Here is a 24,501-nt window from a genome sequence, read left to right on the forward strand (position 1 = left end):
TACACCTCTGCTGGATCAGATTAAAATTCATGTGAGAGTGAGCAAGATAGACAGATAGCATTATCCTTTTCTACTCACATGAGAACCAAAACAGGTTGCGCCCTCTGGTGTGTGCTTCAAACACGAGTCACCCCCTCCATTGGAGTTTTCAGACCCGTTTTTCAACCGTGATATTAACACTTTCTAGCTTTGTATACTCTTCTTGTTCATGTTCTCTTTCTCAGTATCGCTGTTTGCCCCGTGGTCGGTTAGGGCGTGCAGTGCTCGTGTTTAAGATTTTTGTCGACAAACAATAATAGTGGTAAAAAATAGACAAGATAAATAGTGTTTCCCAACAGCAGAAACAAGGGTTTAAGTTTATTGGCGTTAAATTAAATGATTTCTTTTTTTTGGGTGGTAACATAAAGTGGAAGTTCGTCAGAGCGTGTCGGCGACGCGAGCTATAAGGTGAATGTCCGTGATAGCAGTGTTGTGTGCACGAATCGAAGAATGTTCCAGTAATGTGAAAAGTGATGCGTACGAATACTAAAATTCGAATACTTGAATATTTTGTTCATTTAGTTGCAACAATTTAGTTGGGAATCGTCATTTTTCCACGCCTTTGCAACACACAGCTTTTGTTATTATTTTGCCGCGGTGCTTTTGACCCTAAAGTGGACGAGTTCATTGCGCAGTTATCAGAGGGGTGTCCAGTATATTTTTATATATGTGTTCTGCAGTGGCGCTAGCGATACTTACATTCTGCACCAATATCTGAAAGCATTCTCATTCAATTTCCTCGAGAATTGTTTGTTTTTTGCTGATTGCTTGCTGATTGCTAGCAATCTATCAGAAATGTTCCGTTTTTAAAAGAAAAGTCACCTATACCGTCGAGGCTGGTATTCATTACCTAATTCGGAAAAGATAAATAAAGTAGAAAGGAGATAATAGTGAGATCGTAATAAATGGACGCGTTGTGGAACACGTGATCTTCGTTGTCAAACCATAGGTATCTCCACCGTATGCACCGCTGTTTAATGGTCATAACCTGATTCCTCTGCTCATCATTCATGTCTTGGTCGTTGTCATTGTTGTCTACGACTCATAATCCGAGATGTTTTGTCAACATGTTTAACTGTTAATATTGACGACTATCCGACACAAATTCATCTAATAATCTACAATATCAACATTTACTTTCTTACCAAGTTGATTTACTTTATAGGCGCAAACCCCAAAAATGTTGAGTGGACAGTTGATAATAATTTTTTCACATTGAATAAACATTTATGTACAAACTACAAAAAGACTATGGCTTTTGTTTCAATGAAAAATGAAGCTTACACGTGCCTAGCGACTGCGTTCAAAATGTAGGACACCTCCTTTTGATTACCGCCCATTTCGTTGATCGTTAGTACGTCGCAGTTTTTTAGCTCAAAATCAAATAATTAAATGAATTTCAAAGAATTCAAAGACTGAAAAGTGCAAGTTTTGTAAAAGGAATATGTGAAAAAAAGAGAATAAAGCATTAAGTAAATTATATTTAAGTATTCAACAAAAGCTGGAGCTGAAATTTCTCAATGACGAAGGTCGTTGGTCGATATATTATTGTCATAGCTTCTAGTCTTGATGGTTAATTGGTGATTCAGTATTCATTTTTATCTCATTGTTGTTCCGAGTGAAATTTTCAAGTGTAATTTCTCAACGATCAACATAATTTGTTTAAAAAAACGTTTTCCTTGCAAGGATAGGAATAATTGTTGACTTCATCAAAGATTTCTTTGACAGGTAAATGCTTAAAATTATTTATAGGTTTATAATGATTTCGACTATTGGCTTTCTTTAAACACACACATATACTAAAATTAATTTCTTCGATCTAATGTTTGAAATATATAGTACACATTTACAAGAAAATTTAAAATAGAGTTAGAAATATTATTAAGTGAAATAGACACATGAAAATATGTTGAAATATTCTACTACACTGTAAATAATAAATGGCTGAATTTTTAAGCAATTTTTTTCTCTTACTATTGCTTGAAAATGAGTAAAGATAATTGAAAAAATATTCATTTTTTATTAGTTTGTCAATATTTTTTGGAAGAAACTGGAAAAAGTGTTTTTTTACTTAATCATAGATAAAACAGTGCGCATTGCCTGTCAACTCTTCTTCAAAGAGGTATAAAAATTTATTAAAGACGAATTTACCGGTGCCTTGTGCATACATACTATTTTCAATCTACTGTTGACACTTGCGCATCCGTGCAATTTTTGGTTCGCGGAGGTCAGAAAACTTGGGATAGTTTAATAAATCGAAATTTTAATATATTCTAATGCATCTGTGATGGAACAATATGCAGAGTAAAATTTAAACTTATTTTAGATATTCTTTCAAAATGAAGGTTTAGTCACATGTTTTGTCCCCATATTTATATAATCTGTTACAGTAATATAGATACGTAGAAAACTGAAACTTTGAAAAAAAACTAAAAAATGTTAACGAGTTTTCATGGGAGCAATAAATAAACATTTTCGATAGGTATTGGGAGAAAGCCAGTAACCAAATTACCATTCGATACCTAACCTTTGCATTTTTAGGACACATCACTGCAACTGTTTTGTTAAATGCTTCGCTTGAATTCCCCGAGCCATTAATGATACAGAACTTACTCTATATATTGACCAAACGTCATCTTGAAAAGAACAAAAGACTTGAAAAATTTAAAAACACTCATTTTTCATTCATAATAACTTGTGCTTTAAAGGCAGCTTACACTTTTAAAATTAGTTATATGAACACAGATTCAAATATAGTGATTTTTTCAGATTTGTTTACAATTTGTTTCGAGATGTATTTTCTCCATGCAACTGTGTTTTTGAGGAAAACACCTGAAACAGCGATATTTTTATTAGCTTCATTTAACACTCTCATTGTTGAGAGTATTTTTTCCTTGTTCATAACTTTTCCAGTCTACTCTATTTACTTTTAAATTCTGTTCTCAAGGAGTCAAGTTTAACCATTTTTCAATATTTCTAGTCATTCAGAAAAAGAGATAATTGTAGTAAAAAGATGATTTAAATAATAAATTGCAAGTAGAGATTGTTTAGCTTACTTTATTAAAAACAAAAGAACCGCCAATATGCTGTTTTACAGTACCTCATTTGTTACAAAACATCACAAAAACAAAAATGACATGTTCGAATCTATATGAAAAACATAACTTTCTACCTACTGTACATTTATAATCCCAAATTAAAAAATAATGTTCAAAATGGAAAGTAAATTAATAACCTAAAAAGTTGTGCAAAAAATTTGTTTATTGATTATTTCATTGTAGTACTTTTATTTCTGTCCACTTGAGGTTATACCATTTGATTATATGTGGATTCACTATACAATTAAAAGACAAAAATGAACCCTACTTTTAACTGTTGTAGATATTCTTCAGTTAAGAATTACAAATAGGTGTACAAACTGCATTTAAAGAATGTCTTTAAAGATTAGATTGATTTATTAAAAAAAAGTTTTAGTTATCAATGAAAAAAGGAAAGTTAGTAAAAAAAAAGGACTCAGTCCATAAAAAGTGGATAAATTTATTTCCACTACACATCATCTGATACATATGTAGTTAATGTGTAAAGTTTAAAGACTTGGCGGAGCCAGAGAAAAACTAATGCTAGGCGCATCAGCAGTGCGTGTAGTGTATCACAGTTCCGAATTACACACTTTTCACAATAACAAAAAAGGCAACGTTATAATGCTTTCTCTGATTGTACCTATATACATACTTCCTTAAACAAATATTTTCATCTATTCAATTTATGTAAATGAAATAAAATATTTTATCACGAAGTTGAAGTCCACAACGTTTGTCAACGAAATAAATTTATTTAATGCATTCAAGTATTATTTTTAATTTAATATTTAATTGCAAAATAATTATTATCAAAATATAAACATCAATCTTTTATTTCGAAATATTTTTGTGACAATATTGCAGCGTCATTTTTAATTAATTTACTAAGTTTAAATTTTTTTTTCGTTGATCAACGTTGTGGACTTCAACATGGTTATTTTATCAAACTTACTTGGACAATTTAAATAGAAATTTTCATTTATTTACAAATCCTCCGGTATTTTAACTTATTGTGCTTTATTATATATATTAATTTATTAATTTATAACAAGCATATGCGAGTAGGTATTAATTCAAGTCATCCAAAACTAAAAATTTTTCGCTACTTTGTCAGCGCAAAACAGGTACGAAAGCGTGCAATAAGCCCTCCTTTTGTAAATCCGAATTGGTACTTTTCCACTAACTAAAGAGTACAGTGTAGATTCGTTTATGATTTCAATAGTAAAGATTTTTCAACATTCATGATAAAATTATTTAAACATTCACACACATGATCGATGTCACACTAGAGTTTATTAAAAACATTCAGATTTTTCTTTTATTGATATTTTTGTCAATACAATAAACAGTATGTATTTTTTTTCTTGCAGAAAGTACTGAAAAAGAAGAATAACAATAATGTGCAGAAGAAGATTTGACGAAATAGATTGAGAGGAATCACAACACAGACTGACATCTTCGTTGACACCTGAAGAATACGGTTTCGTATGCAAACTAAGAAAAGTGTTTCGTTTGGGAAGGGCGAAGAGGAAGGGGAACGATTGCAGAGTTACAAAATTTGTAAAAGTGCAAGTGTCGTTTCATTGACAGCGTCTGAACTGTTTGATCGTATAAATATAAACAAGTGGTACTAAAGGTCCACGTGCCCCATGTTGTGAGCTGTCAAGGACTGCCCTAGGCAGGTGGGGGGGGACTGTGGGATGGAGTATGGCGGTAGTCGAGGGGGTGTGCAACCTCCCCCTGTAAGTGCAAGAAGTATGGCTGGATCTGATACTACTGATGCTGCCTGGCTCAAGCATGAACAATTGAAGCTCATGGAATCGAGGCACAAACAGCAACGTAAGTATAAATAAATATTCTTAAATTAAGAAATTCTTTTTACTGCAGTCTAAAAAGACACAGTGGGCCAGGTTCACAACGTTTCAGCAGAAAATCATTTTTTGCTTCTAAATCGTTGATTATGAACGTTTTAAACTTGACTAACGTATGTAGTTCGTGATGTACACAGTAAAACACAAGTTTTAAACTTGTTACGCACCTTAAATTCAGTCAGTGGTACACATTGCGCTTAGGAAGGTTTCTGTTTGTCTTTTAGCTTCAGCCTCAAAAATAGGTTCAAGTCAATTCCCAGAGAAATTTGTTATTCGAGTTGAGTTGCAAAAAGTGCGTTTGTCTCAGAGCCTATTAATCTTATTATTAGAGTCGTGCAAAAAGTCGAGCCAATAACTGAGCTTGAACTTTATCGATGTATTGAGTACTAGAAGCGATTTTCTTATTATTTTATAACAGTCGTCATATGTGACGCGATCTGAAGAAAAAGGGACCTTAGGAGCAAAAAATTATAGGTTATGTTTGAAATTTTTGAAATGAAAATACAAAAAAAGGATTAATTGTCAATATAAATCATTGATGTTTAAATATTTATTGCAACTAAAATATTTAATAAATACTGATTTTAATTTGCAATAAGCAAAAAGAAACTTTCAATCAACAAAAAACTAACACTAACATAACCTTAAAGTGATTTGCTTTTAAGTTACATTTTTTCAGAACGCGTCACATATATTTGAGAATTGCAAATTTTTAAAATAAAGTTCCTATTTAATATAATAACTGCTACAAAACTGAGTAATGCAGGGTGGCCACATATCAGTAAAGTCAGGAAAATGTCAGGAAACAAAATTTTTTGTCAGGGAAATTTAGAAAATTGAGATTTTTTCCACTTATTTTTAAAAATTGCGACTTTCTCGACTTTTCTTCCAAATATTTCAAAAATTATTTTTGAATCATTTTTCTAACTAAATTTTCGAAATATACAATTAAAAAGATTTTGAATAATTGAAATTTTGTACAATTTAATTGAAAATAATTACACTTCTATAGCTAAGATTGTAGGCGTGTAGGTGTGTATAAACAAATAAAAAATAAAAAAAAAATTGAAAATAGTTAAGTTTTTTAAAGTATTTTATTAAAATTTTTAAAAATTAACTTTAGAAGAATTTTAAATGCAAATTCCGAAAATAATTCAATTATCAAAAATTTTAATCTCGATTTTAATGAAAAATCTTTAAACGTAAATTTAAACATGAAAATTAATGAAAATTTGCTTCTAATTTTTCAAAAAATTTAGTATTTTCAGTACTTTCAATTACATATTTCCGAATTCAAATTCATGTTCAATTTAATTGAAATTCATCAAGAAATTAATTATTAGTCTTTTTTTCAAATATTACAGAAACTCTTTCAACAAATTCAATTGTTTTCGAAAAAGTACATTAACATATTTTTAAAAACTACTTAATTCTTAAAAATTTTGTATCACAATTTTTTAAGATTTAATTATCTTCGAAGAAAGTAAATAAAAATGTACTTTTTTGGACTTATTAAAATTTCGGAGAAATCATCGTCAAATTTATAATTAAAATTCTTCTAAAAATCTGATTATTTTTATTTTTTGAAAATATTATTCCTTAATAAGCTTAAAAAAATTGCAAATTATTATAAAAAATTGAATTTTTGTATTTAAATAATTTAATTCTCGAAGAACTTTTGGAAAATTATTTAAAATAATTGATTCAGAGATGAAGTTTCGATAGAGAAAATAATTGAATTGAGGAAGGGTTATATTTGTAATTTTTAGAAATTACTAATTTCATAAATTATTTTACTCATTTTCCGTAAACTTTCATATTTTCCTGCGTGAAAAGAATTTTGTCAGGAAAAATAATTTTAATGTCAGTAAATTGTCAGGGAAATTGATTAAACTAAAACTAGTGACCACCCTGTTAATAGTAGATAGTTTCTTCAAAATTAGGCAAAATAATATAAATGTTGAATTATTTAACTTTTCATGAATTTAAAGTATTCAAAAGCAGAAATTTCTTTAATATTTAACACCTATATTAAGTACTCGTTTAGTATCAAAATTTTTGTTTCAAGAAAGCAGAAAGAAAGTTAGCAAAAAATCAGGCATATTTTTTCTCAATTTTTGCTGGACATCCTGTTAACTTATACATATTTTAGTTTCTAAAATTTTAGATTTCATTTATTTACTTAACACATATAACTTTAATAGTTAATATTTAAGTTATGCCACGGAAAAAAACTGCGACAAATTTCTCTAGAATAGCGAAAGTATTAATTATTAATTTATTAACAACTAAAAATTTCGCTAATAATAGTGAAATTTGTAGTTGTTCCTGGTAAAGATTCTTTCCGTGTGCATTTCGGATAACTTTGGATTAATTAAAACTAACATTTTTTTTCAAGTAATATGGGAACTAATGCTGGATTTCAATTTTAAACTCGCGTTTTTCTCTGAATTTGATTTTTGACAGGTCAAAGTGTTTGAAATTTAATGAAGAATATATACATAATAGATAAGTTCCACAGTGCCAAAGTGGGCCCTTTGGACTGAAATAGTTCTGACCTAATACGCATTGGTCATTGTAGATATAATCTCATCGATTCTCACAATATTAATTTATATATTTTGTTATTTTTACACAACTTATGAGGAAAAAAGTGCTAATTTAGAGGAATATTAAAAATTTGATTACGTCCCTCGTGGGGATGAAGTATCCATTCCCCAATATGCGCAGGGGGCCTAACTCTGGAGCAAAGGTAGCACTGCGGGGCGCTTAATCTCTCCTTGAGTGCTTTCTGTTAGTGACAATTTTTCACAGAAATACAAAATTACTCATTATGAAAAGTTTACTATTTTCAACAGCTTATTTATGGCTGTTGTTCAACCTTTAATAGTCAGGACTAGTTCAGTTCCGGTTCATCATTAATTGACTTCTTGTCCTGTCCGAATACATAAAAATAGTCATTTACTTGAATCAAATAATTTTTATTGAAATTCATTAAGGATTTTTAGTATTTACTTCAAATACTGAAACTATTGGTTTCAAATAGAATTTAATTGACTTAAATAATAATGATATATTTATTATTATACAAAGAGGTTTTTGCCTGCCAGCGTAGCGCTTGAGTGTGAGAGCGAGAAAGAAAGTTTAATTTAAAAAAGAAATAATTCATTTTCAATGAGTAATAATTAAAAATTGGATTTTATTTAAAATTAATAATTGGAATGGGGGTTATTATGTACCAATTCATTTGCCTTTTGCAGTACAATCTGCGATGTGCCTATGTCATTGATTTCATATCAATGATGTACCACATGAGTATGAACTCACAAAGTATCGTGCGCCCGAGGGATGATAATTGCAACAAAACATTCATTTGCCTCCCTTTCTTCTCCCATTTTTTTTTTTTTTTTTTTTTTTTTTGTTGTAATCAGAATTATAGGCAATTTTATGCGACAACTCGATCGCACTGCTAGTTCGGCTTTTGGTACGGGTGTTGAGTCTTTTCCTGGTTGGGGAGGAGAAGGTTACTCCCCTCGCACGGGACGAAATTGATGATCGCCCCGAACTAAGCATTGCAATCCTGACGGTTATAATCCATAAAGCATGTTACTTTTGCATAAACGTTTTAGCGAAAAAAAGACTATTTACCTATTTCGCTTCTTGAAAACAGCAGAAGACTGATAAGTAGTGGTTCTAGTTTTTTTGTGTTTCTTCTTTTAAACATTTCATTACTGAAAATTAGATTATTATCTAGTAAAGTCTAATCCTAAGTTTGTTGAGTTTTCGCAATGAAATAAATGAAATACTCCATTTCTGGTGGTAGAAACTTGCGGGTTTCAATAGAAGATTTATACCCAACTACACACAACAGAGTTCTTTGACCTACTAATTGAAATTTCATGCTGCATCTTCAATTGAAGAAAAGACTTGATTTGGTTTTCGAAGATATATACTAGGTTTAAATCAGCATTTTGCTAAGGTGAATTTCCGAAGAACAGTCAGTCAGAATTAGACGTAAGAAACCTAGGAAGAATTGAATCTAAAGAAAAAAAGTCTCGTTGAAAATAAAAAAAAAAAATTGTAAAAATTTGCTCAAGTTTTGGAAAATTGTTTCTTTTTTGGAAAAAGTTCCCTTTCCCTTTTTAGGTGTTTTTCCTTTACTTGTTCGTCTCTTTTAGTAGACTTCTCTTTCTGGTGGGCTCACGTGGCAGGAAAGCAGACCAGCTAGTCGGTTGCTCCACCCCCGTGCGACACGATCAATACGCGACTCCTGTCTTTCTCCTTTTCTCTCCCACAATAGTCTACATCTCGCCGACTGGCTCTCTTGTATACGCAAACTCGCTCTCGCTCTCGCTCTGCATCGCATTGTATAAAGTTATAAGCGCTCACAACTCTTGCAGTCGGTACAGCAGCCAGCAGGAGTAAAGCGCTCGCTCGCTGCGCTTTGCTTTGCTGTACTGCGCTACGCTGGGTTACGCTACTCTGGCTGGCTGGTTGGTAGCTCATTTCAAAGCGGACTCTCTGTTGCTATGCTGGTTCCTCCTGCCATTCCACTCTCCCTTGTACCCTCACTCTCTTCCTATCTCCACTTTGCTTTTCTATCGAGCTTCTCTGCACACATTTCTACGTGTGCCAGCGAGACAGTCGTTAACTTAAAAGGTAGATGCTAGATGCTATAATCTAACACATGAAAATTATTTTTTTTTTCAATTTTTCTTCAATCTTTTTTCTAGTTCTGAAAAAATCATCAAACAATTCTGAAAAACATTAATGCTGTCAAAATATCGAAATTAGCGAAATCACTCCAAATAGAGCGTGTACGGCCACTCTCTAAATCTGAATTAGTATTTTGTTTACTAAACAAAATATACTTGTTATTTAATAGTTAAACGAATCCGCACATTCGTAGAAAAGAACCTAAAAATTGATTTCGAGAAAAGTGTCTCCCCAGTTTCAAAAATGCGTGTTTTCGAGAAAAACCCCTTGTCTTATGAATCACAACACTTTTAAAAGAGAAATCATAAAAATAATGAGGCTTTTTTTGACTTCAGATTATAATTATTCGTTTATAATTGAAAATAGGTCCTTAACTGAATTTAAAAATTTGTATTGACTACCAAAAAGTACAGTTAAAACAACTGGGAAAGAATTTGGAACAATGAGATTTTAAAGTTATTTTTGTCGAGTCTATCTATTTCAGTCAACTGAACTACTTTTTTTTAAATATATAAAAAGTAATACAATTATACAAACCATACAAACAGGGCTAGATTAACTAAAAAAAAGTAGTTGAATTTTACGGATAAATTTTTTTCCGTGCAGCTAAAAACACGCATTTACATTATGTTTTTCTTTCAACCTTATGCGTGAGGTCAATTTTGATATGCATACATTTTTGTAAAGTTAAATTATTTCTTAGAGGACGGTTGCCTCTAAATAATTTGAATTTTAATTTTAGGGTAATTAGAAGTCATTTTTTCGTTCTCATTTTTCAAAGGATGCAAATTTTAACCTCATATCAAGTCACAATTTATTAAAAGATTTAAAAGTACTTCCTACTTTTGTATTTTCTTGTCAGGGAAAGGCAAATTGTAAAAACAATTCTTATGTGAGTTTCACGATAGTCTACAATACACTGTTTTGTTAAATTAATCGACAAATCCTTAAACTTAAAGCACTTATTAAAGATGCTGCTTAGCTCCGATGAATGAAACCTATGGCGCAAAAATTAAAATTTGCGCCATGGCTTTCGATTATCGGGGTTAAGCAGAACCTTTAAGTGCGGCTATAGTTTAAGGATTTATCTGAAAATGTCTGAAAATTGTTGACAGGTAAAATTCCAGGGCAATGTTGGCCTGATGTTTGGAAAAACTTTTGCTGATAGTTATAAATATTATAGTCGTCATAAGCACTCTCTTAATTTGAATCAGTGATAAGTAGACCACTAATACTAATTAGTGCCTATACACTAAATATGTTAATGCTACTGTTTTGCAATCAGTGAAAATGCACACTGATGAATTTCGCACTGATTCAAATGGCAAAGATTTGACGGCCAAAATCTTTGCCATGGCAGTTAAAGGGTTAAGAAAGAATAAATAAAAAATAGTCTCGGTTGCGACTGCATAACGAAAATTAAATTATTTATGATTGAAACACATTGTTTTCTCAGTGTTCGTATATAAGTTTAAGAAAATTGACTATTTAGGGCCATAACTCTGATTAAAAGTTAATGATTATAGTCAGTTTAACCGCCCGTGATTGATCGGCTTAGGATTTAATCATTTAACTTTTAATCGTTGGTGAAACTGAGCCTTAGTTTATTGTTTCTGGGATTCTTAATTATTTATACATATATTCGACTTGAAATGTTTGAACCCGAAAATGTTTTGTACTATAGCACGAATTAGCTTGAGGGATTTTAACATTCTCTTTGAACTGCTTATAACCTAGCTTTTAAAATCTCCGACAGCAACAATAAACAATGTGTACCACGTAAATAATGAAAACGTTTGATAATTGAAATTTGCGTTTTTTTTTTTTTTGCCAACTTGACAATGGTGGTTGTTTAATAAAAAAGAAAGTTATTTTTGAATTTAATTTTGAATTTGGTGTTGCAGTGAGCAGTGGGAGGACGGCTACAGGGGGTGCACCTCTTTACGGTCGCCTAGTTGCTGAAGAACCTCTACCGGCAGCAGTTTGTGGGGGTGGAGTTGGCGTTGGCGTAGGTTCCGGCGGGATTCCTCAAGAAACCCCTGCCGATATCCATGCTATGCAAGCTCGTATACCCCATAGGTTTCGAGATCCTAGTACAGCTCCACTTCGAAAGTTAAGCGTTGATCTTATCAAGACTTATAAACACATCAACGAAGTAAGTTGAAAATTATGCTGCCAGTGCAGTAATGACACACGTTGTAATAACTGGCTTTCAATTTAGAGAAAGAACAAAAAAACCTTCCCAACTAAGAATAGCAGTTAATTTTTTCTCACTAGTTATCATTTTTATTTTAACTATTTGTCTCTATTGCTAATTCAACAATGAATCCTGGTCATTTCAAAGAAATGAGGTCCGGTAAATTTGCATAAATATTAGTAGTTTTTTATTTAAAAAAATTTATAAACAAGTCAATTCGATAAAAAGATTCGTCAAGATAAATGATGGCCACTATAGTGGCCACCTCGGTCCTCTAAAGCTTAATGTATTGTAGCTTTAGAGTTTGTATAAATATTTACAGTCGAGGATTACCCAATCTTGGCCTTTTTCTTATTCTATCAATAATTTTTCATTCGAAAAATGATTTTTTTCACATGGTAATTACAATTTTCTAAAATATTACATCGAGTTTCATCCCAGTATTCAAATGCGGCATGATTTTCACGTGGTTGCGACAATATCGATCGCAACCAATTCAAGAACTGATCGGATTCTGCGCCCTTTTCTTCTCGTTCATGTTCTCTTCTTCCTTTTTTCGTTTAATAAACATTTAAAATGTTTTGCGAAAAGCCTAATTTAATTTTTAAAGCGTGTATTTAATAAAAAATGTAAATTTGATTTTTTAAGGAGTATCTTGCGTTTCAGGTATATTATGCCAAAAAGAAGAGAAGAGCACAGCAAATACAAGGCGAAGATGGGTCCCATAAAAAAGAAAGAAAACTCTACAATGATGGGTGGGATGATGATAATCATGATTACATTATCAAAAATGGAGAAAAGTTTCTCGATCGATACGAAATCGATTCTTTAATAGGTGGGTAAAAATTAATATTATTTAGGAATTATTATAATGAAATAAATGTTTTATACAGACACAATAGAATCATGCGTAATTGAAAAGCAGATGATTTATTTTTAATAAATAAGAATTACTTTTTCAATTATTTGAAATTCACATATTATTAGATGCTTTGGGTGCGTCAAGTTCTTATTGCATCTTAGAACTCGGATATATTTTATCCCTTTACAACAAACCTCAATTTTTCTCTGCAAAAGCAAGTTATGATCAAAAATAACAAAATTTTTCACATAAGTTCAATTCTTTTTAAACATACCTATTATTAATAAAATTTTTCGGAATAATTCAATTATTTTCGTAAATAATAAAATTCTTCTCAGGAATTCAATTATGTTTAAAAATTTTAATAAAATTCTTAACAACTATTCAATTATTTTTAACTAGCTGTCGTACCCGTCTTCGACGGGTTTTAGTTTCTACCAATACATTTAAGTTTCTACCAATCTGGAAAATCAGGAAATAGCTAGGGAATTTAATTTGACCGGAAAAAAATAATAATTAGTTACCATTATAGCTATTTTAGTAGGAAAATATTACTATTTGAATCAGTGATTGACTTTTTGTTATCAAATTAGTTATTTTAACCAATTCAAATGCAGAGAACAATATTTATCAATTTGTAGTACTTTAATTAATGTATTAAAAAAATTAAATTTTCCATACAGTTTTTGGAGTTATAGTAGAGTCTAATTGGAACTAATTGTATCGCAAGTAGACCCTACGTTACGACTGCTAAAACCTAACATAAGACCTAAATTTTAGGCTGAAAGTAGGGCTTAAATTTTGACTCGGGTCTGTTTTCATAAATATTATACATCAATAAAAATTGAAGTAAAAAGCAATTTTTTAAAAGCGAATTAATATAATGAAACTTTTTCTTAATTTGATAGGAAAATTCCCGGTTCGGCATATTCCCAGCTTTTTACAGTTTTTCCCGTTTGGTAGATACCCAGTTAAATGTATTAGTATAAACAGAAAACTGTACGACAGCAAGTAATACAATCTATATTTATATGAACTTAAGAAACAGTATTTTCATAAAATAAGTAAATTTTTATAGCCATTTGTAGATTTATTTATGGATAAAATCAAGTAAATTTAAATTTGACAAAAAAGAGATAAACCGTGAAAAGTTTGGACAAAGCAGGGAATTTTGTTAAACAAAAATAGACACCGTGTTAACTTTTGTCTTTACATTGCTCAAAACATCTCTTAAAGTTAAATCTAGAGTTAAAATGAAAAAACGTTTTAACATGTAAGTTTTTGCCTAGTGGCATAATATGCTTGTATTGTATCACAGGTGACTTACAATTCTTGACATCCTGCGAAATCATTTTAATCATAAAAAATTTCCATTTTCAATATTTCTGAACTTCTTGAAAATATTAGATTGATTTGATAAATAATTTTGAATTGCACTATTTTGACATCAAAATATTAATCAGAGACTCCAAAAATACTACTGAATTATACTTCATATAGTAATTAGTATCGATTTTTTGATATATTGAAAATTTTTTTATATTTCTTGTAGGATAGTATTTTTTGCAAAATTATGATAAAATCTGACTAAATAACATATAATATTCATTTTTAGAAAGTTTAAAAGCTATCCATTAAAAATTGTGAAATTTGGAAATTTTCCATTTTTCAAGTTTTTGAAAATATTTTTATATTTACATCTTAGTTGTAGAATAGTATTTTTTGAAAAATTATGCTAAAATGTGACCAAATAACATGTAATACTCAAATATAGAAAGTTTAAAAGCAATCCATAAAAAAATGTAAAATTTTGAAATTTTCGATTTTTTGAAAACATTTTTATACTTACATATTAGTTATAGGACTTTATTTTTTGCAAAGTTATGCTATAATGTGACTAAATAACATATAATACTCAAGTATATAAACTTCAAAAGCAATCCATGAAAAATAAAAAATTTTGAAATTTTCGATTTTTTGAATTTTTTGAAAAAATTGAATATCTCCCGTTCTAATTAATATTTTTTAAATCTGTAAATTTATAAACCTTCCTTGGGTCAATACCTAATAACCTACCAAGTTGGACTTAAATCGATTCACATGTTTTTGTGTGATTGGGGTACAAAGTTTTTGTGACAAACATACATACATACATACATACATACATACATTAAATTTTTTAAGAACATTTTTGGAATCTCTGATGTCCATAATAACTAATCATGTTAACATTTTGAAGTTTTAAGCAATGTACAGACAGACATCTGATTTTATTAATAAGGATACAATTTTACAGTAATTGCTCTAAAAATGTAATTATTCTTAAAAATTTTATTTCAATTAAAATTCCTCGAAAAAATCAATTATTTAAAATTATTCAGATATTCAATTCAATTATTTCGACTATTTTGAGGCATTTTAATAAAATTATTTTCATAAATAACAATATTCATCACAAGAATTCAATTATTTTCAAGTGTAATAAATTTGTTCTTGAAAATTCAATTATTTTAAAAAATTTCTTATTTAAAATCGTTCTCAAGAATTTAATTATTATCAAAAAGTTTAATTGAATTATTTGTAAAATTTTATTATTTAAACATTTTTTGTAAAGAACTTTTGTAAGGATTCAATTCTATTTATGAATAATAAAAATGAATTGAATTTCTCGGAAATTAAATTATTTAAATTAGAATTTGCATAAAACTAGTCGAAAGAAGTGAATTATTTAAAATTTTTTTTATAAAATTCTTCGCAAGAATTAAATTTTTCTTTAAATAAATATTTAAATTCTTTCATGAATAATAAAATTCTTTAAATGAGAGTTCAATATTTTAAAAAAACATTCAATTCTTCAATAAATCATTTATTTTTGTATTAATTAATTTTTTTTGTATTTAAATAATTAAATTCTCGTAGAAATTTCTAATAAAAATTGATTTGAGTAATAAATATTAAATAGTCATTTCTGCTAATTTAATAGTAAAATTTACTAATTCAAAAGCAAAATGTCTGTCACAAATTCCAATTATTAGTAATTAGTAAACATTTTTACTAATTCAAATTTAGAGAGAAAGTATTTAAGCGTGAATTTGAAAATACTCAAAGAACTTTTTGAAAAAGTATTAAAAATATTGCAATTATAAAAGGATTTTAGTTAAAAATTCTGAAAAACAATAATTGAATTGAAGTGATGAAAGTAAGTTTGAATAAGTTACAGTAACAATATTCTTATATAAAATAATAAATTTATCACTGGCTTATCTTTAATTGTTATAAAAACATGAAGAAATTGAATTTGAATCTTTTGAAGAATTTTAATTCTTATGAAAAAATTATAATGACTACATAATTATTTTATTTTGTAAAATATAGTTTTAAAAACCTGGAAAAGTCAGGGAATTTGAAATGAGCAAAAGCGTAGCAACCCTGATTTATAATAATTTGTTGTAATGAAACTATAATATATCTTTTTACTGATTTCAGGTAAAGGAAGTTTTGGTCAAGTAGTCAAAGCATTTGATCACGAGGAACAAACACAAGTGGCAATAAAAATTATAAAAAACAAAAAACCTTTCCTAAATCAAGCGCAAATCGAAGTTAGGTTGCTTGAAATGATGAATAAAGCGGATACTGATAACAAGTATTATATAGGTATGTATTATATCAATAATTATAATATTTCATTAGATTTTATGAAAAAATTTGACAAATGTCACTCACTTTCTTTTTTTCTTCTATTTTCACTTCTTTACAAGTTTCCTACAAAATTCCTACAAACGTATATCACATTCTATATAATTAAAATAATTTTGTAAACTAAAAAGTACAGTTTTTAGTTTTTCCTTTTTCAAAGTCGGTATCAAAATGTTATTAATAAGAAATAATATTTATTTGCAAAGAGATTAATTACTTTTTCTTCATTTCAGTTAAACTTAAAAGGCATTTTATGTGGCGAAATCATTTATGTTTGGTATTTGAGCTACTGTCTTATAATCTTTATGATTTACTCAGAAACACAAATTTTCGAGGTGTTTCTTTGAATTTAACAAGAAAATTTGCCCAGCAATTGTGTACTGCACTTTTGTTCTTATCTACGCCGGAATTGAACATCATTCACTGTGATCTGAAACCAGAAAATATTCTCTTGTGCAATCCCAAACGTAGTGCGATTAAAATAGTAGATTTTGGCAGTTCGTGTCAACTGGGACAGAGGGTTTGTATTTTCATTATTAAAAATAATATCAAGTTTAAATAATAATAATAATAATAATAATAATTGTAATGAGTAATTTTTGTTTCTCTTTCAGATATACCAATACATACAGTCCAGGTTTTATCGATCACCTGAAGTTTTACTAGGCATACCATATGATCTCGCTATAGACATGTGGAGCTTAGGATGTATTTTAGTAGAAATGCATACGGGAGAGCCGCTCTTTAGTGGCGCCAATGAGGTGAGAATCAACAGATTAGAATTTTCGTCTTTTTATTTTATCTAGAACAAATAAATAATTAACGAAAATTTCTTCTCCAGGTGGATCAAATGAATAAAATTGTAGAAGTGTTGGGCATGCCACCAAAGCACATATTGGACCAAGCGCACAAGGCGCGAAAATACTTTGACAAAGTTCCAACGGACGGCACGTATATCTTGAAAAAGTCTAAGGACGGGAAGAAGTATAAGCAACCTGGTACTAGACGATTGCAAGACATTTTGGGAGTTGAAAGCGGTGGTCCCGGCGGAAGAAGACTAGGAGAACCTGGACATTCGATATCCGATTATCTCAAGTTCAAAGATCTCATTCTAAGAATGTTAGATTTTGATCCGAAAACAAGAGTGACGCCTTATTATGCGCTGCAACATAACTTTTTTAAAAGAACAGCGGATGAAGGGACCAACACTAATATCGCCGCAGCAAACAGTGCAAATACCAGTCCTGCAGTTGTGTTAATGAATCAGGATCATGGTGAGTGATTAATTCATTTCCAACCAGTGCAGAATCCTTATTCATTTTGTTTCATAAATGCAATATTCCCAGAGAGAATATCTTTTTTCTTTTTTTTTTTTGAAACATTAGACGTGTTACATCCATTATCGAACTCGACTATCCGTATGTTTCAGTAAAACCAGTAAAACTTTCAAATGCTAAATAAAGTACGTGAATAAAATTTATTAGCAGAAATGTTTATTAAATTTCATACATTGAGGGCATTTTTGTGTTTCTTAGAATGTTTTTTCGTTCGTCGATAATTGTTAGCTTGTGAAAAATTCATTGAATGCTTTTCATATCAAAGTTTCAAAGATTGTAAAATACAGTTTTTCTAACATTTCTAATGTTTTAAAATTGTCCCCATGTATACAATTCTAGTTTTTTGAAACTTTAAGTTGATCTCTATTTTATATTGTTCGCATTGTTTATGGAAATAAGAAGTAAGCCTTATACATATTGAATGAAATATGTTTACATTAATGTTAATATTTACGTTTCAGTTAAGGGAATTAAATGTTTCAATTTCTTGTCAATCAGACTTAATCAACTTTTGCTTTTATTACCATTTCAACTTTATTTAAATTATTAAATTACATTTCTTTGTTTTACAAATGCACATAATAATTATAATTTAGTTTAATTATTAGTGAAGAATTTTTCTTCCACGCAGTTGATTTTGATTGGGAGAAATTGTAAATTTTGAATACAGAAATTGTAAAATTTGTAGAACTTTGATTTTGGGCAGAAATGACGAATGATAGTGTTAGAGGAGGATAGCGATAGAGGAGAGAAAAAAGAATCATCAATTATGCGTGAAATAGAATGGATTTATTGTTTGCACAAATTAAAAAAAAACTTGTTGTTGCCCGTAGATATGATGGGGGGACAGTACGTGGCTCGATGACTGTCGTATCCGCGGGGCGGCGACGACCTGTCCTAGGCCCCAACCTTAATTTTACTTACTAACATAAGTAAGTTCTATCTAACAAACAATCCTACAAAAAGCTGAAAGACTAACTTTCTCTTAGACACCCAATTTCTTTAAATTTCTTTATACTTAGGATGCGTGAAATGCCCTTGCTTGTTTACTTGATTAATAACATAATAAAATGTTTGAAACTATGGATTATTTTTGCAAGCCCATAGTTTTTGACAATATTCCTCTAACTATACTCTCATTGTCAGTGTCAGTGTTTGTCAACTGAATCTCTAACGTTCATTTTTTCCTATTATATCAATTTTCTTTTTCTTCAATAGCAAGCTCTTAGAATATGTTCATTATTTTAATGGAAAACTTTTTATAAAAATCATTGGACATGTTTTTCATTTCATTCAACAACGAACATATTCTATGTGTTTTCGAGAATACGTAAATCCTTTATTATGTCATTTACCTCTCATGCATGCCATAGTTGCTTGCAATTCATGTATACCTCTAGTGTGATTACAAATATCGTCGTACGTGGGATGCATGTCACTGAGTAATATGTATAAATGAATCGCGAGAGTTTTCGAAAGGACTGACTCTTTTTCTGTCAATTTTCTACAAATTCAAAATATTAAACTAAATACTAAAGCCCTTTTCGAAATTCACTATTCAAATATACATATGTATGCATAGTAAGAATACTTGTTCAGATCCCACTTGTGAACGATCTATAACAAAAAATAATTTATAAATAGCACATTACTTTTTAATTATCAATAAATTATAAAGTCGAAAATTATTTATGATATGAAAAAAATTGTAAATAAACAAGTATCCTCATGATTGGGCCATGTCCAAAAATGGCTCTTTTTGTGTTATGTTCAACGTAAAAAGAGCCTATTGTGGACACTGCCTTAACTCATTGTAACATGACATGTCGTAATTGCAAAGTACAACAACATTACTTGATTTATAGTATTTATACTTTCCAAGTCGACAATGTAAAATTCAATAATTATGTACAGTTGTCGAAAAAAGAAACAATATTTCAAGTTTCATGAATTTGAAATTTCTCGAGTTTAAATATAATTATGTTATTTTAAAAAATTTCAATACATACAATAAATTACATTGTGGACAATATTTTAATGAAACTGTCAGGTTAGATATGATGAGTGAGGATAAAAGAAGAATTAATTATAACTATTTTAACTAAAAATAGAAAATGGGCTAAGTTGATAATAGTTATACTTTATATTTTAAAATAATATAAAAATTAAAAAAACATTTAATTTAATTTATTATTCTTGTATCTTGTTATTGTTGTTTTTATACATGTAAGTAGTTTGTTCTTTTACTTAAAGATTATTAGTAAATATTATAAAACAGGGTTGCCACAAGTCAGGGATTTTTATTAAAAGTACTGGAAAAAATTTAATTTTCAAAATTCATGAGAAAACTTTGAATTTTGATGTTTTTTTTTGTCTGTCTCGTAAACTATGAAATTACCGTGAATTTGAATACAAAATCTTTAATTTTTTCTATTTCTGACAATAATTTAACAAAGTTCTTTTCAAAAATTCAATTATTTTTATAAATAATAAAATTCTTCACAGAAATTCAGTTATTTTTATAAACTTGAATAAAATTCGTTGGAAAAATTAAATTATTTTCAAAAGTAATAAAATTCTTCGCAAAAATTCAATTATGTTAAAAAATTAAAAAAAAATTCCTATAAAAATTTCAAGTATATGTTTATAAATGATAAAATTCTTCTCCGAAATTCAATTATTTTTAAAAAATTTTAATATAATTGTTGGGAAAATTTTAATTATTTTCATAAATAATAAAACTCATCGCTGGATTTCAATTATTCTTAATACAATTTTACAGGAATTACTCAAAAAATTTATTTCTATTCCTCGAAAAAATTAAATATTTAAAAAACAGGTTTTTTTTTAAATTCTTTGGTAGAATTAAATTATTAACAAAAATATTAGAATTTTTCACAGGAATTCAATTATTTTGAAATATTTTAATAAAATTCTTCTCCGAAATTCAATTATTTTAGAAAAATTCTAATAAAATTCTTAGGAAAGTTTTAATTATTTTCATAAATAATAAAACTCATCGCAGGATTTTTATTATTTTTGACTCCATATTTTAATCGAATTCCTCGAAAAATGTAATTATTCTTAAAAATTTTATTAAAATTTGTCAAATGAATTCAATTATTTAAAAATTTGTTGATAAAATTCTTTATGAGAATTCAGTTTTAACAAAAATTGAATTATTCAATAAATTATTTATTTTTTAATTTAAATAATTGAATTCTTCTAGAATTTTCTAATAAAAATTTATTTAAAAATTAATTAACGAATAATTGATTTATTATTCATGTTTTGTAATAATATTCTTAGAACTCGTTGAATTTCAAAAAGGTTTGAATTTGAATGTTGTGACGAATTTTAATTCCTACGGAAATATAATACTTAAATATTTATTTAAAAATGAAGTTATTGATGTTTTCGAATAATTTTACTTTTGAAGAAATTTGTAAATAAATGTAAAAGAACATTTTTTTGAGTATCTAATAATTTTTAGAGTGAATCGGAATATTCTTCAGGGTCAGGGAAAAAGGAAAAATCAGTCTGGAAATCAGGGAGAAATGAAATTAAATATTTGTGGCAACCCTGTGAAAAATTGGATAATTCTAAATGTTTTTAAACAACAGCTGCCTGTAAAATTCTTTTAGAGTAGTATTTATTTTTAGGTATCATTGTTTACTATACATATAGTTTCTAAGGACCAGAGTATCGTCTTCATATTTCCTATAATATTTTTGCTTTAGAAAAAAATAAAATAAATGTTAAGGTACTTTACAATGAAAAATCAACATGACGTGTCCTTTTAATGCCAATGAAAAAGCAGAGGAACGAGAAAGTATAAATAAAAATTAGCTTACGTATCATAATTGTAGTGGTGTATCTATAATCCACAAGTGACAATTTAGTTAATTGGAAGTACCTTTGGCAGGGAAAATGCAAATTTGAATTTGAATTTGAAAAGAAAAGAAAAACACTGATATGTAAAATACTAAAGTAATTTTGAACTGTCACAGGACTGGTATCGGTATCCGGACAGGGGAGCAGCAGTTTGATGCAAGTGCAGACGAGCGTTCCTGGCAGCTATCAACCAATGGAGTGCGATTCTTCACCTCGTCACTCCTGCAGCAGACGTGCCGTCATCACCAATTACCCATCAACTTCTGTCGCTGGCACAACAGCGTCGGCTCCGACGTCAATGCAGTCCTTGGACAGCTCTCTGTTGCAAAACTCCCTCGGCTCATACAACAGTCTAATTCTCCCTGGCATTTCTCACCTTCCAGCGATGATGACTTCTCCAATGATCCAGCAGCAAAATTTTTACAATTACGGTTATCCTAGTACGGACGCTCATACGATGGCCAGACAGCCGTCGACAGTCACTGCCGGAAAGCAAAGAGACTCCGAGAGAGAGGACAGTCCAATGGTCGGTGTCTGCGTTCAACAGAGTCCTGTTGCTATTCACTGATCTACAAGAATGGGGGACAAGTGTTGTATTCTTTTTACGTCGTCAGCAACGATTTCGCCGCTCTGTCGAATGGAAAACGCCAAAGACAAAGGCCATCGGTATATCGGAAATCTTCGATTAAGAAGAAAAAGCAAACAAAGATGGTGATTATAATGACGACGACAACGACGACGACGATGATGATGATGATGATGATAATAACAATGAAAAAGAAAGGTAAAGATGTCGATTATAAAATAATAATAAATAATAATGATGATGATAGTGGTGGTGGTGTTTATGAAACCAGTCAATGATTAAGGACACCGAATAATTTTTTGGAGAAGCATCAATCAAGGACAGTATGAAGCATGCAATGAGAAATAAATAAATAAACAAACAAACAAACATCGGAATACTTTTTTATATTTTGCAAGTAAGTGCAGAAAAAAAATAAATAGGATTATTGAATTTTTAAGCGAGAACACGTCATTTATGGCCTAGTAAGGATGAACCAAACTGGCCAGGGAAAATCCTATGAAATTAAAGTAATATTGAATTTAGTCGATCCACGCTTAAATAAAGACTCGATGCGATCTTGAGTGGCCTAGAGAGCAAACAAAGTGATAAAAATATTATTACTAATCGTAAAAAAAAAGTAAATAAAAATTCGGTATATTTGATGTGCAGTAGAGTCTCACAGCGACCCCAAAACTAGTGTACAAATGATAGTCTGACTCCGACGAGTGTCTCGCTCCCTTGTCCTTAACCTCGGTAGTGTCCACACACAATATTACAAAAGCATGGCCTCTAAGCGAGAGCCGCCAAGATAGTACAAGGGGAATGTTCCCCCGATTACAAACGTTCATATCTCGAATCTGTAGGACTCTAAACTCTTAAACAGTTGTGAGACTCTACTGCAGTTTATACCCTCTGGTGAGAGTTTTATACGATATGTGACAAATGACGCGAGTATATGATGAAATCGGTCGAATGATAGCAATTTGTACAATATAATTAGATGAATGACCAGAGTGCAGATTTAAGTCTTAGCTTTTAAGTATGGAAGAAAAAAAGAAAGAGAGAATATGTAAACTTGAGTTTTGTTTAAATGCGAAACACGCCCTTGTCGCGTACAAACATTGCTTTGTTACTCACAAGAACTTTAAACAAACAACGTTTGCGCGACTTGATACATATTTATAAAAATAAACAGAAAGCATCGATAAAAAAAAAGTTGAAAAATATATGTGTAAGGTCAATCAAGAATGATGTAGTCATTAACAAACGGGATAGGTATTTTATGATTCATCTACCTATACTCCCAATAAAATGTTATTGATTTTTGCCGTTTATTCGATTCCAGTTTTTTTTCTTTTCTCGTACAAATCTTATAGAAATTATTTTTTTTCAGTTTTTCTTCTCTTATAACAATAAAAAAAATTAGTCTTTTTTCTTTTTTGTCTAATATGACAAAAAATGAGACGAATTTTTAAATTATTAACATTATTATTATTATTATTATCATTAATGTTAAATATTGAAATATTTTTAGGCAGCTGAATTATTTACAGCGCAATAAAATTTCATGGCGCATTTCAAATTTTTACTTATTTCAGAATAGAAATAATTTTAGATGACTCGGTTAATTTTTTTTTTCCTGGGTCATCATAAAAAAAGGAAATACTACCTTCATATTGAAGATGAAACACCTAGATTTTATTGATGAAAAATTGCATTCTTTTCGTAAAACTACTATACAACTAGTCATAACTGCTTTAGACCTCAATTTAAAAAAAAACGTTTTTTAAATAAAATAACTTAAATTGTAAAAACGAAAAGTGTTTAATTAATACACAAAACTTGTGGAAAATAATTCTATCATTCTCATTATACGTCATATTTTTAATATTTAATATTCATAAAGATGAAAAAGTGTCGTGTGTTCAAGTGTTCAAGTCAAATTATTATTATTCATTTTTTTTTTAAATGAATTTTTTTAGTCCATTATTTATTATTACGGAAACGATTCTAAATGACAGTTTCTAAAGATGAAATAATTAGAAAATCATGTTTAAAATCACAATGATTTTAATAAGTTTTTAAATAATTACTGAATAAATAATTGAACGGAAATATGTAAACTGATTATTTCCAAACAGTGTTTTGCTGATGTGATGAAAAAATGAAAATAAACTGAACTGAAAATAAACCCTGGTCACTGAAATTAAGGATGAATAACAAAGTCCTAGTGTCTGGATA

General features: G+C 29.3%; 1 protein-coding gene across 1 annotated transcript; it reads left to right on the forward strand.

Annotated features, from left to right (window-relative positions):
• The first annotated feature begins 214 nt into the window (after nucleotides 1-214).
• Nucleotides 215-23,599, forward strand: LOC122501332 (serine/threonine-protein kinase minibrain). The gene is made up of 9 exons (XM_043610711.1): nucleotides 215-1,767; nucleotides 4,490-4,958; nucleotides 11,611-11,861; nucleotides 12,570-12,738; nucleotides 16,252-16,419; nucleotides 16,695-16,981; nucleotides 17,076-17,222; nucleotides 17,303-17,735; nucleotides 21,809-23,599. Exons 2-9 carry the CDS (start codon nucleotides 4,820-4,822, stop codon nucleotides 22,258-22,260), a joined length of 2,046 nt encoding a protein of 681 aa, XP_043466646.1. The 5' UTR covers nucleotides 215-1,767; nucleotides 4,490-4,819; the 3' UTR covers nucleotides 22,261-23,599.
• Nucleotides 23,600-24,501: the final 902 nt, after the last annotated feature.

The sequence above is a fragment of the Leptopilina heterotoma genome, unplaced genomic scaffold (genome assembly GCF_015476425.1).
Source record: "Leptopilina heterotoma isolate Lh14 unplaced genomic scaffold, ASM1547642v1 Lhet_209, whole genome shotgun sequence".
Classification (NCBI taxonomy): domain Eukaryota; kingdom Metazoa; phylum Arthropoda; class Insecta; order Hymenoptera; family Figitidae; genus Leptopilina; species Leptopilina heterotoma.

Excerpts from the sequence above, each read along its gene's own strand:
- LOC122501332 (XM_043610711.1), top strand. The coding sequence starts at position 4,820 with ATGGAGTATGGCGGTAGTCGAGGGGGTGTGCAACCTCCCCCTGTAAGT. Across the intron at positions 16,982-17,075 it reads CGTGTCAACTGGGACAGAGG|ATATACCAATACATACAGTC; the intron begins GTTTGTATTTTC and ends TTTCTCTTTCAG. Across the intron at positions 17,223-17,302 it reads TCTTTAGTGGCGCCAATGAG|GTGGATCAAATGAATAAAAT; the intron begins GTGAGAATCAAC and ends TTTCTTCTCCAG.